This window comes from Elephantulus edwardii, unplaced genomic scaffold (assembly GCF_000299155.1).
Source record: "Elephantulus edwardii isolate Elephantulus edwardi_28Jun2011 unplaced genomic scaffold, EleEdw1.0 scaffold00049, whole genome shotgun sequence".
Taxonomy (NCBI): Eukaryota; Metazoa; Chordata; class Mammalia; order Macroscelidea; family Macroscelididae; genus Elephantulus; species Elephantulus edwardii.
Genome location: NW_006399799.1, coordinates 6,901,029 through 6,916,189, shown reverse-complemented (window position 1 = coordinate 6,916,189; position 15,161 = coordinate 6,901,029). Strand labels below are relative to the sequence as shown.

Sequence of the window (15,161 nt, the reverse complement as noted above, 5' to 3'; positions counted from 1 at the left end):
TACAGAGTTGCAGCCGAAGTTCATATGCTACTACTTAATGTGTGTTGGGGGTGGGTAGAGCCAGGGAAAGTGGAGCAGGAAGCGGGGAGGCGGATACAAGGACACTTTATTGAGCCAGTCTTCACCGTATGTGACTAACCACAAAGTGTGTCTCGGGAACTGTCTAGAATGAGAGGAGCAAGGGAAAGAACTTCCTTCCCTTGTTTGGCACAGTGGACATGGGAGCAATCAGATCCTGAGGCAGTCAGTGTCAAGGGGAAATCTCAGAGTGGTGGGGAGAGGGCGGCAGCAGGAGGTGAGGCACCTGGTTGTGCCTGGATGAGGCTGGTCGGAGCCAGGGAGCCAGAATAGGTGCATGAGAGGCATCTGAGCCCAGCACTAGGAGCTGGTGCCTGGGGAGTGACTAGACAGATGTGTCACCAGAGCAGACAATGTCACCACAGCAGACATGGCCCTTGCCCTCCAGGGGCACACAATGGCTCAATCAAGTTAAGTGCCATCAAAGTGTGAACAGTGCTAAAGAAGGAAATATAGGGATTTTTAACAGCCCACTGCCGTTTGTATACATCTTTACTGGAGGAGTTTGTCTCATCATTCTCTTGAGAAGTAACTGGTGGGTTCAAACTTTTGACTTTTTGGCTAGCAATCCAACTAGTGATGTACCACACACCAGAGCTCCTTTAAGTGATTTTAAGGATATAAAATGGGACTGTGCCTCAGTGACACTTAAGCAGAGATTTGACAAATAAGCGGGGAAGTGTCTAGGGAAAGCATGGAGGACCCTTCCTGGGTGAGGAACTGAAGCTGTGACAGTACATGGGGTCTGCAGCCCTGGGAGGACTGTGTAGACAATAGTGGACACCGCCCGTGGGCACCCACAGAGGGTGGCAGAGGAAGATGAGAATGGACACTTGTGGGTCCCTCTATATAATGTGTTCAGAAGGCCTGCTGAGCAATTCTGAAGCCAAGTCCAGGCTCCTCTTTGCTGGGACCCAGGAAACATGCTCAAGAAAGGCACACACCCACTTCTCACCACCAGGCGTCCATCCGCCCAGGAGGCCTCTGTGTGAACCACGGGTATGTGGCCCACCAGTTGACACTTAGCAATCTACTAACACCTGTTCTCATTCTCTGTAGATACTAGTGAGCTATTTCATAGGGATGTCAAGGCGCACTGTACTGTTAAATTGACAGCAGGCGGGGCATCAGCAGACACCAGCCATGACTCAGTGCTAGAGAGCACTCCTGTGGCAGGATCTGGGAGGGTGCTCCCTGGGTGGCTCCTCTAAAGCCACCAGCATTCCCATTTGTCAGTCTATTTATTTCCTCAACAGATCTAACAAGTCAGGCCTTGTGCTAGGGCTGTGGGTACAGTGAACAAAACAGAATTCCAGCCTTGAGTCTTGGAACCCTATGTTCTAGGGAAGGAAAGAAATCATAATCTATGAACAGATGGAGCTACTCAGCCATCTGGGGTAGGACAGGACCCTGGCAGGAGCAGGCCAGGCTGGAGTCAGGGAGAACTCATAGCCTACAAGGATGGGTTCTCCCCAGGACAGCCATGCTGCCAGAGCAGTGACTGGATGCTCTGGGGAGCTGAGGATGTTGAAGGATCAGCTTGAGAAGAGTCCCAAAGGCAGATGAGGATCATTCATTCTTCTAACACAAGAGTCAAGAAGAGGTAACCAAGTTCAGATGGGCCCATCAGTCAAGGGCAGAGGCAGTAGGAGCTACACTCCATGTTGTTGTTGTTATGTGTCGGCCCTAAACTCTGCTCTGTCCTGTACCAATCGCACTGTCTCTGAAACTCCCATCCCGATTATCCCAGTCACTGAATCAATCCACCTCATAGAGGGCCTTCCCCTCCTGCGCTGTCCTTCCACCCTCCCAAGCATGATGTCCTTCTCCAAGGACCAGTCTCTCCTCACAACATGTCCAAAGCATGTTAGACGGAGCCTCAGAATCCTTGCCTCCAAGGAGCCAGCCGGTTTAACCCTTTCCAGGACGAATCTGTTTGTTTTCCTAGTAGTCCATGGTATTCTCAATACTCTTCTCCAGCACCACAGCTCAAAGGCATCACTTCTCCTTCTATCCTCCTTGGCCATTGTCCAACTCTCTGATGCATAACAAGTGATTGTGAAGACCATGGCCTGTATCAAACGCACTTTAGTCTCCAGAGAGACACCATTGCCCTTCAGTACTTTGGAGAGGTCCCTAACAGCAGATGTACTCTCCATGAGAGTCTGGAAAAGAGGCAGGTCAGGACCTAGGCAAACTGGCTTCAAGGTGAACGGGGGTCCAGAGCAGACAGGCTGTGACCAGAGCTCAGCGCCCTAGGTTAGGCTAAGAAGAGAGAACAAGACTCATGGGACTCATTTCAGTTCTCATTCTTCCATCAAAATATTATGGAGTCCCTCCTTTGTGCTAAGGATTCTGTGGGTGGCATAAGCAGAAAGCTTGGAAGCTTGGACTCGCTCAGAAGGGTCTTAGAAGAAAGACCTGGCAAGAGCTTGTGTTTTAGCAAAGGAACTGGAAATTGAACAATGTCACTGTCTTGAAAACTGGCATGAGTGAAGCAAGCAGAATCTGAGGACATTCTCACTCGGTGTCTCTTAATCTCATTTGTTCATTTCCAAAATCTCCACTTAGGCCCTGCTATATACCAGGCTCTGTGTTAGGCATGAGGGATGCAACAGTGAAAAAATAAATACTCTTAATTCAGACCCAGCTCCCCAGAGATTTGGGTCTAGGAGGAGAGAAAGAATCACGCAATACCTTTAAAATCATAATTCTGATAAGTGCTCAGAGCAAAAAAAACATCTGGTGCTATGAGAGCCATCACCATGGAGACCTAAATTAATCTGAAGATGTTGTCTGTGGACGTGGCATTTAAGCTGAGGTCTGAAGGAAAAGAAGTAGCCATTAGCTAGACATAGAGTTTGGGGAGGAAGAAGGTCCATTTGGAGAAAACGGCATATGCAAAGGTCCTGAGGTGAAAGAGTGTGGCTGGGAGGTTCTGAAAGAAGGCTAATGGACAGAGAACAAGGCAAAACATAATGCACAGTGAGCCTGGAAGGCAGGCCAGACTAAATCTGCACTTTCCATCATGGTAGCCATCAGCAGCATAGGATTATTTGAATGTAAACATTCATGAATTAAAATTAAATTATATCTCCAGTTGAGTTTTCACATACCTGACAGCTATATGTGCTTGGTGGTTACCACACTAGACTGCACAGATAAAGGAAATTTCCATCACCACAGAAAGGGCTGAATCGTGTACAGCTTAGTATCCTGGTCTATGGATTGCCTTAACAATATGTCTTAAGTAGTTCCAGGGGCAAGAAATATTCTAGCTGGAGAAATAGCACTTCATGAAAAGAGTATAAAGTGAGTTCCCTGAATACCATGAACCAGAGGTATGGGCAGAAATCCAGCAGACAGAGGCCCGGGAGAGATCCCCCAGGTAGGGTAGGAGTGAGGCTGTGGAAGCAGTAGCAAAGGGTGTAAGGGAAATCAGAGGCACATTAAGATGTTGCTGCTCGGGAGCTGGGGTGGGGGGCTCCCAAGCTGGACCAGGAAATTTAAAGCATATATTCCTCCAAGTCCCTGGGGGAAGCACCACTATGGGTCACAGTCAAGAGCTAAAGTCAAGTTTGTTGTTGTTGTTGTTGTTGTTGTTGTTGTTGTTGTTAGGTACTGTCCAGTCTACTACGATTCTTAGCAGCCATATGAACAACAGATTGAAACCTCGCCTTATTCTCTGCCGTGCTCCTGATCTCTATCATGCTCAAGCCCATTGTTAGTATAGTCACTATGCCAATCCCCCTGGTTAAGGAGTTTCCTCTTTTTCAATAACCCTTTACTATCTCCAGGACTTCTTCAAGGCCTGGTGCCTCCTGACAGCATGCCAAGAGTATGTGAGGTGAAGTGTCCCTACCCTTGCCTCTAAGGAACATCCTGGTTGAACTTCTTCCACGACAGATTTGTTCTTTTAGCTCATTCCTTAGTGTATTTAATACTCTTCTCCAGTATCACAGTTCAAAGGCATCAATTCTTATTCAGTTTTCCTTATTCATTTTCCTACTTTCCATGTGCATGAAGCAACTGAAAATATCATGGCTTGGATCAGGTGTACCCTAGTTTTTAAACTGACATCTTTGCTAAATTAGCACTTTAATGATGTCCTTGACAACAGATGAATGGAGCCCTAGGGTCAGAATATGGCAGGGCTGGGCTTAGTTCTTACTAATCCATCAAGCTGGGACAAGTGCTGAAGGTGCTCCTATAGCAGAAAGGAAAGAGGCTGTGAGCAGACTATAGAGTCAAGTGCGATAGTCAGGAAAATGCTGGACTTCAAGATCACTGGGAACTGCATTCAAGAACCAACTCAGCCATTCTCCAGCTTGAACAAACCTGGCCCAAATAAGTTGCAGTGTCCTCATTTTAAATACTAGATGGCATCGTGGTAAAAATCAGTACTGCAATCCCAAATGTATGTGGTTCCAGTTAATGAGATGCTCTGCGGAAGGATGGGCAGTCTCCTCCGGTGTGATTTACCGCCTCTGGAAACCCGCTGAAGGGTCAGCTCTGGGTCAGCTCCGACTTGATGGCACATAACAACAATATTTAGAATATGGCCACGATGCTTACTCCTTTCTGAGACTACTAAGAGGATTGCATAAGGCGCTATCTGTAGCACGCTTGGTGATGTTTGGCGTATGAGATGCAGCCATTGATGGACACCATTGTCCATTGCTGTCAAGTTGACTCTGACTTACAGCAGCTCTATAGGACAGAATCAAAGTGCCCCATCATGTTTCCAAGGCTATAATCATTGTAGAAACAGACCGCCACATCTTTCTCCCTCAGAACTGTGGACATGTTCAAACCTCTGTCCTTTTGGTTCAACCAAGCTCTTAGCCACTGTGCCATGAGAGCCCCTCCATTGATGATAATGGTCCTTCGTGGTCCTTTAACAGTTACAGTCTGGGCAATCAGACACCCTGGGATATTACAGCCAGGAGGCAGAGCACAGAGAGAAAGAATTTCATGGAGACTGTACTTGAGAATCCAAATAGGCAGCTGCCAACAGGGACCCTAGACACAGGCAGCTGGATCCCAGGTAGCATTCTGGGACTCAGGGGGTGGATCTCAGTCCTCGGGGACAGTTTCTGTCCTGAGAGAAGGATGATTATTGACAGTTTTCTAGAACTGGGATGATAGTCACAAGTTATTTGTTAGATCCTGATAGAAAGCGGTGCAGGTTTCACTCTGGAGTACAGGCCTAGACTCCACCCAGTGACTGCAGTATCTAGATTGTTGTAGCCACTGGGTTGGCCCATGATTCATGGCAAGCCATGCACAATGGGATAAACCACTGCCAACAATCAATGCCAAACAACCATCCCTGCAATTGATGGTGGATGGAACTGTTGTGATCCATAGGTGTTTCATTGGCTCATTCTCAGAAGTAAATCAACAAAATTTTTCTCCAAATCCAACTTAGTCTCGAAGCTCCATTAGAACCTGTGTGTTCAGCAATGCACAAGCCTCTACCAACAGATGATGAGTGGCTGTGCATGAGATGCATTGGCCAGGAATGGAACCCAGGTATCCCACATGGAAGGTAAAAATTGGACTAGTGAACTATCCCTGCCCTCCCCTGAGGCTTGAAATGCAGAGCTGCAGCTTGGTAAGGAATCCTTGCCTTTAATTCAAGGATCTAGGACACAGTAGATCAGAGATAAGTAGTGGGAAGAGCCTCATGCAGGGTGGAGGGGAAGGAGAAGGAACGGTCCAGCTAGACTCTTGGTTTGCGCGGAAAATGGCTAAAGAAATGATTTCCCATGTGAGCAATTCTGCCTGCCTCCAGAGGTTTAGAAAAGGTCCAGAAAGGTCGTTGGTGAGGGAGAAGGGACCAACCCATCAAACACAATGTATGTGGTGGGCAGTTGAGAGATTTGATTTGTCCATAGTTGTGGTGACTGACAGAGCAAAGATCAAAGAGCTGCTTCCAGCCTCAGTTTCCCTCTATAAAAAAAAACCACACACAAACAAACCCAAATACACGTGCCATTGGAATAGATGTTCTCAAAGGTCTCCCATCCAGCTCTGACAGCCTATGATTTCATGAATCATCCTCAAAGAAAACTTGCACAAGTGGGAAAAGCCTGCCAAGATTGGGCCTTTCATTCTGAGTAATGAACTGAAACAGCAAAGGCTTGACATCTGTTCCAATCTTTCAAGGGAAGTTGGACAAAATAATGCCTTTTTCAGGGAAATTGTTACCAACAGTGAAGTGGAGTTTTTCTTGCCTAAACCAAAAATGAAGTGGAAGTGCTCTAGCCTTCCTGAAGCCCAAGGGAACACACACATCAAACTTCCACCTGCTGGTTGGTTGACCAGTTGTCTGCTGCTATAGACATAGAATGCTGTGGATGCTTCCTGCCCTGAACTCATCACAGCCTGAAAGCAGAAAAGTTCAAGGAAGATTCTGGAGGCTCTGTGAGGCCCCAGGGGAACAAAGATGGGCCTGTGGCTAATGTGGTCGGCTTCCTTGCAAGCCCCTAGAACACTTAGGGTGGAGCAAGCATTGACTGCAAATGCTGGAGGCATCAGCCACCGCTTTTTATCCAGCGTGCCCTCAAAAGCCAAGGGAAAATTTATCACCATTGACTTTGAGGTTCTTCCCAAGACTCTACACCAAAACCCAAAGGCAGTTTTCAGAGACCAGTTCCAAATACATTCTGAACAAAATGTAACAACTTTAGAGGCAAAGTCAAAACTATCAGAGCTGAATTCTGATGGGTGTTATAAAGCAGACCTGCCAAGGAGCTCTTCTGGAGTGGTCGCAGTGTGTTGCAGTCCTAACCAGAGTAGTACTTCTCCAGGTCGTTTTCTCAGCAGAAGAAGATTGCCAGGCCTTTTTATGTCGCACCTCAAAGTAGATTCAAACCCCGTCACAGGACAGTCTCCCAGAGCAGTGTACTTTGAAGGGAAGTAAGAGACAAAGAGAGGCCAGTTTCTGGAGTGAAAGCCTTCTATATAGATCCATCTTACATCAACGTTGAAGAGGCTCTTAAGGGGACAAAAGCATAGTGCTGAGTAGGGAAAACAGGAAAGTGGTTGAGATTTCTTATCATAGACACAGGAGCCTGGAGGGCAAGGTAGTTGGCCCCAACCCACCAGCTCCCTGTCCTCCATGGGAGAAAGACCTGGCAAGGTGCTTCCATAAATATTTACAGCCTCAGAAACCTTGTGGGGCAGCTCTGCTCTGTCCTGGGGGGAGGTTGTAAGTCAGCATCTGCTTGACGTCAGTGGGTTTAAGTCATGGACAGACATTTAAAACAAGGGTCAGCAGACGATGGCTGCCCATCAAATCTGGCCTGTTGTCTGGGTTTTGTTTTGTTTTTAATAAAGTTTTATTGGAGCATAGCCTATTCGTTTGCATATTGCCTGCAACTGCTTTCACTCAACGATACCCAAGCCAATGGGTTGTAGTTGAGACCATATGGCTGGCAAAGTCTGAGATAATATTTGGCCCTTTACAGCAAAAGTTTGCTGATTCAGAACATACACACCAACCTATTTTAGGAGGTTATGTGCATATTTAAACACACTATCATCTCAGACCTACTTACCATCCTTGAGGGAGGGAGCAGGGCAGTTATTCTACACGACAGAGCAGGTGCCTGTGGTAAAGAAGAGAGGAGCGCAGAACTACCTGGTATTGGGCTCAAATACTGAGGCACAGAAGTAGGGGCAGGTCACCCAGTCAGCAAGGTAAGCATGGGTGTACTTGTGCTTACTTCCTTAGGTGCAAGGCCAGGCACCGGGTTACGATGAGTGGGAGCTCTCTCAGCAGCACCCATCAATGTGATTGTCTCCAGTTTTGAGAAAGAGGGGCTGATGCTCCATCTCACATACTTAGGCCACGTGGCCAGGAAAGACTGGTCCTTGGAGAAGGACATCATGCTTGGAAGGGTGGAGGGACAGCGCAGGGGAGGAAGATACCTCGGTAGATGTGTCGAAGTCAGCGAGACTGGCTCAGGGCAGGTTGGGGTTCAGAGCTTCTGTACATAGGGCTGCTCTGGGTTGCAGGCGTCTCAGTGGTACATAGCAACAGCAGTGCTTTCTAATGGCAACAATAACCTAGCCCTGTGGGGCACGTGCTGGACCCTGCCTTGCCCCCTGCCTTAGGGATGCTAGATACTAAGCCTGGAGATGATTCAGAATCTCTGACCTCAGCCCTTCTTTAGCTCTTGAGGGGGCCTTGTGTGCCTTCAGATGAGGGGCTAACAAAAAGGATGGTCCTTGTGTCCCCTTCCCATGTGAGTTAGAGGGGTCAGCAAAAGGCCAATTTCCCCTGGGGAGAAACACTGCGGTTCCCAGTGTGGTCCTCAGACCTTGGCTGACTGGCCCCAGCTTCATCACAACCATGTTTCACTCTAGCCCTCTGCCAGCCTCGCTGGGTGTCTGTCAATTAGTTTCTCCTTCTAGAACTTTGCACCCACTCTTCCTTTTCCTCTGTCCTCCCTCTCACTCCCCTCCCCCCAGCCCCCAACTTTGCCTTGTTTTGCCTGTTTCTTCAGAAGTCAACTCAAACATTACTTTGGGAGATTCTCCCCTGACTCTTAGGTCTCAGTTCTTTTCAGCTATAGCACCCACTTCAGTAGTAAGGTGGCTTTGTTGGTATTTGGTTAACATCCATCTCTTCCACTTGACTGTAAGTGTCATAAGAAAGAAAGCATGGCTGGTTGACTATATCCCTAGGGCCCATCAGACCCTATAAAATGAAGAATGAGTGAGTGAATAATGAATATATGGCCAGGGCAGGGCCAAGCAGATGTGTGAGGGCCTGCCTTGAAGTCGCCTTGGGAGAGGCAGAACCCCCCACTTTCGAAAGAGGATTTTTAGCCCCAGACACCCATTCTGCCCTCCTCTGCACCAGGAAGAGAAATGGTAATTTAGTTTATACGAAGAGTAAATATCCAATAGACCCCAAGGGACAGCTTCTCAGAGAGGAACATTACCAACTAACAAATATTATGGAGACTGATAGGAGGCTTGGAAATGGATAAAAAGAAGCCCTAAATCCACCATAGCCTCAGCTGTGCTCGGGAACTTCTCAGTAAACAGGCCAATCAGATGCACGCGCATAGGGCCGCACTCACTGTTCTTCAGAAGGAACAGACCAGCGCCGGACTGCGAGACAGAGCAAGCTTCATGGGAGGTTAGCCTGGGAGGGTGTGGGGAGAGCTTCGTGGGAGAGGCAGCGTGAGGTAAAGGGCTGTGGAGGTTGGTAAGGGCTGGACAGTGTGTGCCCCGCAGGGAAGTGGCGAGAATATGATAAAGAGCTAGCAGTTTAATGGGCCCTCGTGGAGGAGGAGAGCAGTGGGGCGAGGCTGGAAAGATGGGAAGAGAATGAGAGATTTTCGATTTTTAATTATCGAAAGCTCAGACCCAGGAGATAGAACTTTAATTATTCCCCTCATTAAAACTGTGATGGACTAAAATTTAACATATGACCGTTCCTACCCTTAACCGCCCCTACACCAACTTATTAAAGAAGACGCTGTCTTGGTTTATTGCATTTCTTCCTCACCCTCCCCTTCCAAAGATGGTTTTATCCCTGCCCAACTAGTGTTAGGATATAAAGAATGTCAGGAGTGGGGGGGAAACAGCCAAGAAGTGCGCGGGGGAGAAAGGTAGATATGAATAAGGATAGTTGTAGACTTTGTTTCTCCTTAATGTTTGAAAAACTCAAAGAAAAGGAACTCTTCTAAAAATAAGTGTAGGCTCCTGGGCTGTATTATCTGACACAGCACCCTTCCAGCGTGGACCGCATGTGTTACAGCTTTGGGGGGTTCCGTTCTCCGCATGTTTGCACCACTCTTGACCATCTCAAGCCCATGGACTTTTGGAGAACAGAAGTTAAGTCTAACGTATCAGTGTCTCCCCAGAACTCTAGGCAAGGGCTTTCACTTACCTTGCTTGCTGGATAATCTGTCCCTGTCAGGGGCTGTAACTTTGAAAAGAGGCTTTGATTCTGTGGGAAGGTGCTGAGGGATTGGGAGAATGTCAGCCACACACAGGAGTAGAATCTTTGATGTAGTGAAAAAAAATGTGTGACTGTTGACTACAGATTAGTATATAAGCACGAGTAAGCCTTTGCTTACCTTGTTTAGTGGGTCATCTGACACCAACTCGGGACATTGGTGCAGAAGGAGGATTAAGAAATCCTCAAGAGCGGTTCCGTTTCTGTGCCTTGGGCATGACTGACTCTACTCCACGCCCCCCCACCCCGCCCACTAAGGCCTCACTCATTGTCTGCCTGTCTCTCTCCCGCTGTAGAAGGCAGATCTGGCCGTGGCCCCCCTGACCATCACCCATGTCCGTGAGAAGGCCATCGACTTCTCCAAGCCCTTCATGACTCTTGGTGTGAGCATCCTGTATCGCAAGCCCAACGGCACCAACCCCAGTGTCTTCTCCTTCCTCAACCCCCTGTCTCCAGACATCTGGATGTACGTGCTCCTCGCCTACCTGGGAGTCAGCTGTGTCCTTTTTGTCATCGCTAGGTAAGGAAAACGCCTTGGTGGGATTTCGGGCACAGGGCTGAGGGTCTCGGGAGCCAGACAAGACCTCATGTCCTCAGGCCTTGGCACAGACCCCATGCATCACTCAAAGAGCATTCCATGTCCTTTCCACCTCACCCCCTGCCAACCCCAGAACACCTCATCCTCACCCTGGTCCATCTCCATGATTCAGAGATGTAGTCTTTGCAGCCCAAGACCTATTAGCAGGCTCAGCGGGGCTAATTCTGCCCACAGCTGCAGCACCGCTGGCCGGGCACCTGGTACAGCAGGCTTAGGTGCATTTGCATTCTGTTTATTGGGCCCAAAGTATGGCTTAAAACATGGAACATACACTGGGTCTATCTAAGCCACGACAGGAGGAAGAACTCAGCCAGTTGTGGTCAAGTCACCTCTCGAGAGGACAAACCTCGTGTGTTGACTTGAGCTCCATAGAGTTTGCACTGGCTCATTTTCAGGGCACTCTGGTGGCCTAGAGGGTAAGGAGTTGCGCTGCCAATGCCAAGGTAGGTGGTTCAAAGGCACTAGCTGCTCCTTAGGAGAAATATAGGCAGTCTCCTCCCATGCTGTTTATAGCATCTGAAAACTCACTAGAGTGAAAGCTATGAGCTGATTCCAACTTAGCTATAGGTTTTATTTTGGGGTTGGTTTTTTTCATGGGTGTTTTGTGGTGGGTTTTTTTTTTTAATACTCAGATGTAGCTCTCTAGGCTTTTTTTCCAAGGTGCCTCTGGGTAACCACCAACCTTTCAGTTAGCAGCCAACTGCATTAGCGATTTGCACGACCCAGGGACTCCTTATCCGGGGTGATAGTACCCCGTAAACACATGCACATGTAGAAATATTCATCTACACATACACACACATCTCTGAACTCACAGAAACAGCATACTTGCACGTTAGGTTGCTCCATGGAGTAAAAGAAGATTCTAGGGTTCAGGTTTAGATAGGTGTTCAGTGTGTACCTGGTGTTCGCCAAACTCTGTGTTCTTTAATTTACAGCCATTTTCTTATTAACCCTCACAACCTTCCAAGACAGAGAAATCAGAGACTCAGAAAGCCTCAGAGCTTGCCAGGGTCATGTATGCATTAAGTAGCGTAGCCAGCCTTTGAACTCGGGTCACCAGATGTTTTCTCTACAACCTGCTTCGGTGACCGCCTGGACACCTGCTCTCTGCCCCTGACGCCAAGTGGGCACTGGCTTGGGTAGCTCCTCCACCCCTCAGGTGACACCCTCTGCCCCCTCCCTCCACGCTGCAGCCCCAGCCCCTGCCCTGGTTCTTTCTTCTCAAGCCTAACAAGGCGCCCAAGAGAGACTTCTCTGAAGAGGCAATTTGAGATCCAAGGACTTGGTGTTTCGGCCTTTTTTCCTCCTGAACCTTCTTTGATAGCCTTTTCCTCATCCCACTCCCATTCGCTCCCTCCTCCCACACAGAGGGAGACCAAAGGGAAAGATGTGAGAGATAAAATTGCCCTGCTTGCGAAGCCGTTTGCTGCCGGGCCTGGAGCTGGCGTGGCCGCAGAGCCAGCCACAGAGAGGCCTTCATTACGCCTCTTGTCTGTAATGGTCTAACAAGCCTTTGAAAGCCATAAGCCACTCTCAGAGCTCTCGGCATCATTTTAGCAGCTCCAGCAGGCCTCTCAGCTCCCCTTTCCCTCAGAGCTACTTCAGCTCTGCACATCCCCTACCCCCTTTCATCAGGTCGGGACAGGGACAAAGCATGGGTTCCACTCCCACCTCCTGACCAGCAAGGCACGATTAGTCTGGGGAAATTTTTCTGGAACAAATGGGATTCCAGGAGCTGCTGGAATGAGATGTAAGGAGAGAGGAGGGGCAAGGACACAGGTGTTGGTCACAGAGCTGTGAATAGCATCATGGTACAGTTGTTTGGGTATGTTTAAAAGAGGAGCCAATCTTTGGAAAAAGATATCAGACTTGGAACGATGGAGAGTGAGCCAAAGAGAGGAAGACCCTCAGTGAAACAGATTGACATAACAGCTGCAACAATAGGCTTAAGCCAGAGATTGTGAGGATGGCACAGGATCAGGCAGCGTTTCAATCTGTTGTACATCAGAAACAACTTGATGACACTTAACAATGACCATTGTCCCATTGTACCACAGGCACACAGCAGGATTCAAGTCCATCCTGTGAAATACTTAGAAGGATCCTATCAAGTAGGCATACACAGTCCCATTTTGAAGAGGTAGTAATTGATGCTCAGTAAAACGAAGTTCTTGACCAAAGTCAAAAGAGGTTTTTCATAGTAGAGTTGAGCTTCACATAAAGTTCAGTCCAACTTCACTTCGGGGGTGGAACTGCCTCCAGGGGCCGGGAAGTTTGCATATAGCTTCATGCTGTGGGCAGTAGGGAGTGGTGAGGACTGTAGCAAAAAAGAGAACCCACACTCTGACTGAAAGAGACCGCTGCTGTTCAGCTTCGACAGGTTATGCTGTAGAAATGCAGGCCCGCTGTGCCAGGGTATTTGATTTTTAGAAAAACATTCTGATTTTTAGGTGAAATATTGTGGTTTTACTCTGTGGCCACTGATTTGTTCTAGCACTGTCAAGGTCCAGCCCACTCTGTTTTGGGTGTATGTGGCCCTGCTGGCCCCCAAACTGTGACAGGTGCCCCTTTGTTACAGTCCATACTTGTTGATGGAGATGTGGATGCAGCTGTCCACATCTCCAGAAATGGGGTCTCTGTAAGGTGAGCAGGCCCCCAGGTCCACAGCCTCTCATCTGAACCCTCACCTCCTCTGTGTGGACTTTTACTGCCTCTGACCAGTTTGTGCCCCGGGTGGTGCCAAAGACTGTATTTAGCTACTAAGTGAGAAGTCAGAAGTTCAAATCTGCCTGTTGGAAGAAAGACCTGGTGGTATCCTTGTGAAAATTCAGTTGCTGAAAGAAAGCTCTGTGATGCAGAGGTCTATTGTGACTCACGCGCAGCGGCCACAAGTCAGTGACAACTCAGAGCAACCAATTTGTGGTCATTTCCTTTCAAGGTTCCCAATTCAGTTTGCAACCTCCCTTCAGAGTTTCTTCTCTCTTCCTGTCTGAAGGCTCTTTCAGCTGCATGAGAACAAAATTCTTACGTAACCATTAGTGATCAGTGTATAATTTTAAAAAAGCTTTTAGGATAGAAATGGCAAAAGGAAGTTGCAGTATGGTATCGCACTTAAAGGGCAACAAACTTAAAATCAAACAGGCAAACAAACAGCCCCATTGGACTCCTCTCTTTCCTGGTCTCTCATCTCAGTCCCCGCCTCCTAGCTTTCGGGGGAGGGGAGCCTTCTCCGGGGTCTCCCCATCTCTCCACAGTCATACTTCCTCCCCAGCTTCTTTGGTCTCACAGATCCTCTGCGGGTACTCAGACAGTAAACAAAGAGCCCTCTAGTTACCAAGACTCCTCTTCCTTGGAAGGCAGTAGGGGGTTGGAAATAACATTTTTCTTCTCCTGTCATACATATTTGCATATTCAGAGAATATGAAAGATTATATCCCACATTGCTCTCTCCAAGGGATGGGATCATGGTGTACTCTCACTTCCTCATTGTGTTCTGTGCAGTTTGAATGTTTTATGAAGAATGGCTTTTTCTTTTTCTTCCCCCATTTTCCATCTTTTTAATTATGTGAGTTACTCAAAAACACATTTCCATTTTTAAAAATTCATATACTACACATAAAACAGCAGGTCTCCCCGAAGTCCCTTCAGCCACTTTGGCTGCCTTCCCGGAGGTAGCTATTGTGAGCTGCTGTCACAGTGGCCCAAACTCATGCAACCCCAAGCACAGTGGAACCAAAGGTGCCTGCAGTACCCTCCTATCACTGCAGGTGGCACCATTGTGTCCAGAGGGATTTCACTGGCTGATTCTCTGCCGTGAACCACCAGGCCTTTCTCCCTAGTCTTAATCTGTAAACGCCTCTGTAACTTGTTCAGAATCCTCACAGCACACAGTCTCCCATGGATAGGCAAGTGTTGACAGCACTCAAGATACACTGGCAAAGAATCAAGGCTGAGTCTCCCTCACAGAAGGCAAGAATCCTATCACTGAGCCATCAGCGAGGAAAGACACATTGTTCTTAGATGTGCGTACTTCCAAACCCTTGAGTATGTGTTTCCGTACACATATCCATAAAGATGTATGTCTTTAGGAATCTCTTTCTATAAACGTGATCATATTTTCATTGCACTTTTAAGCTAAACAATATGTGTTGAAGCTCTTTTAACAGCTGCGTGATATTTCAGAGTATGCTGGTGGCAGAGTTTATTTAATCATTCCTCTATTGAAGGACATTTAGGTTGTTTCCAGTTTTTTCGCTCTTACAAACAATGCTTTGATAAACACCCTGTGTGCTTCTCTTGATGCGCGTGGATGAGTGTTTTCTCTTAGATGGATAATGAGTCACAGAATTGCTAGGTTGAAGGGCATGTGCACTTTTAATTTCAACAGATACTGCTGAATTACTTTTATAACTAGAAAAGGGCACTAACAATAAAGATCCAGGGGGAAAATGGCCCTGATTCCCTGCCTCCCAGCAGAACAAAGAGGAAATTGATGCTAAA

At 47.7% G+C, this 15,161-nt stretch overlaps 1 protein-coding gene across 1 annotated transcript in view; it reads left to right on the top strand.

The window, feature by feature from the left end:
- Positions 1–15,161, top strand: part of LOC102857642 (glutamate receptor ionotropic, kainate 3-like) — a 306,122-nt gene that overhangs the window by 266,405 nt on the left and 24,556 nt on the right. Inside the window, exon 11 of the mRNA XM_006886456.1 lies at positions 10,357–10,580. Within this exon, the coding sequence (XP_006886518.1) occupies positions 10,357–10,580 (224 nt within the window). The remainder of the gene's footprint in view (positions 1–10,356; positions 10,581–15,161) is intronic.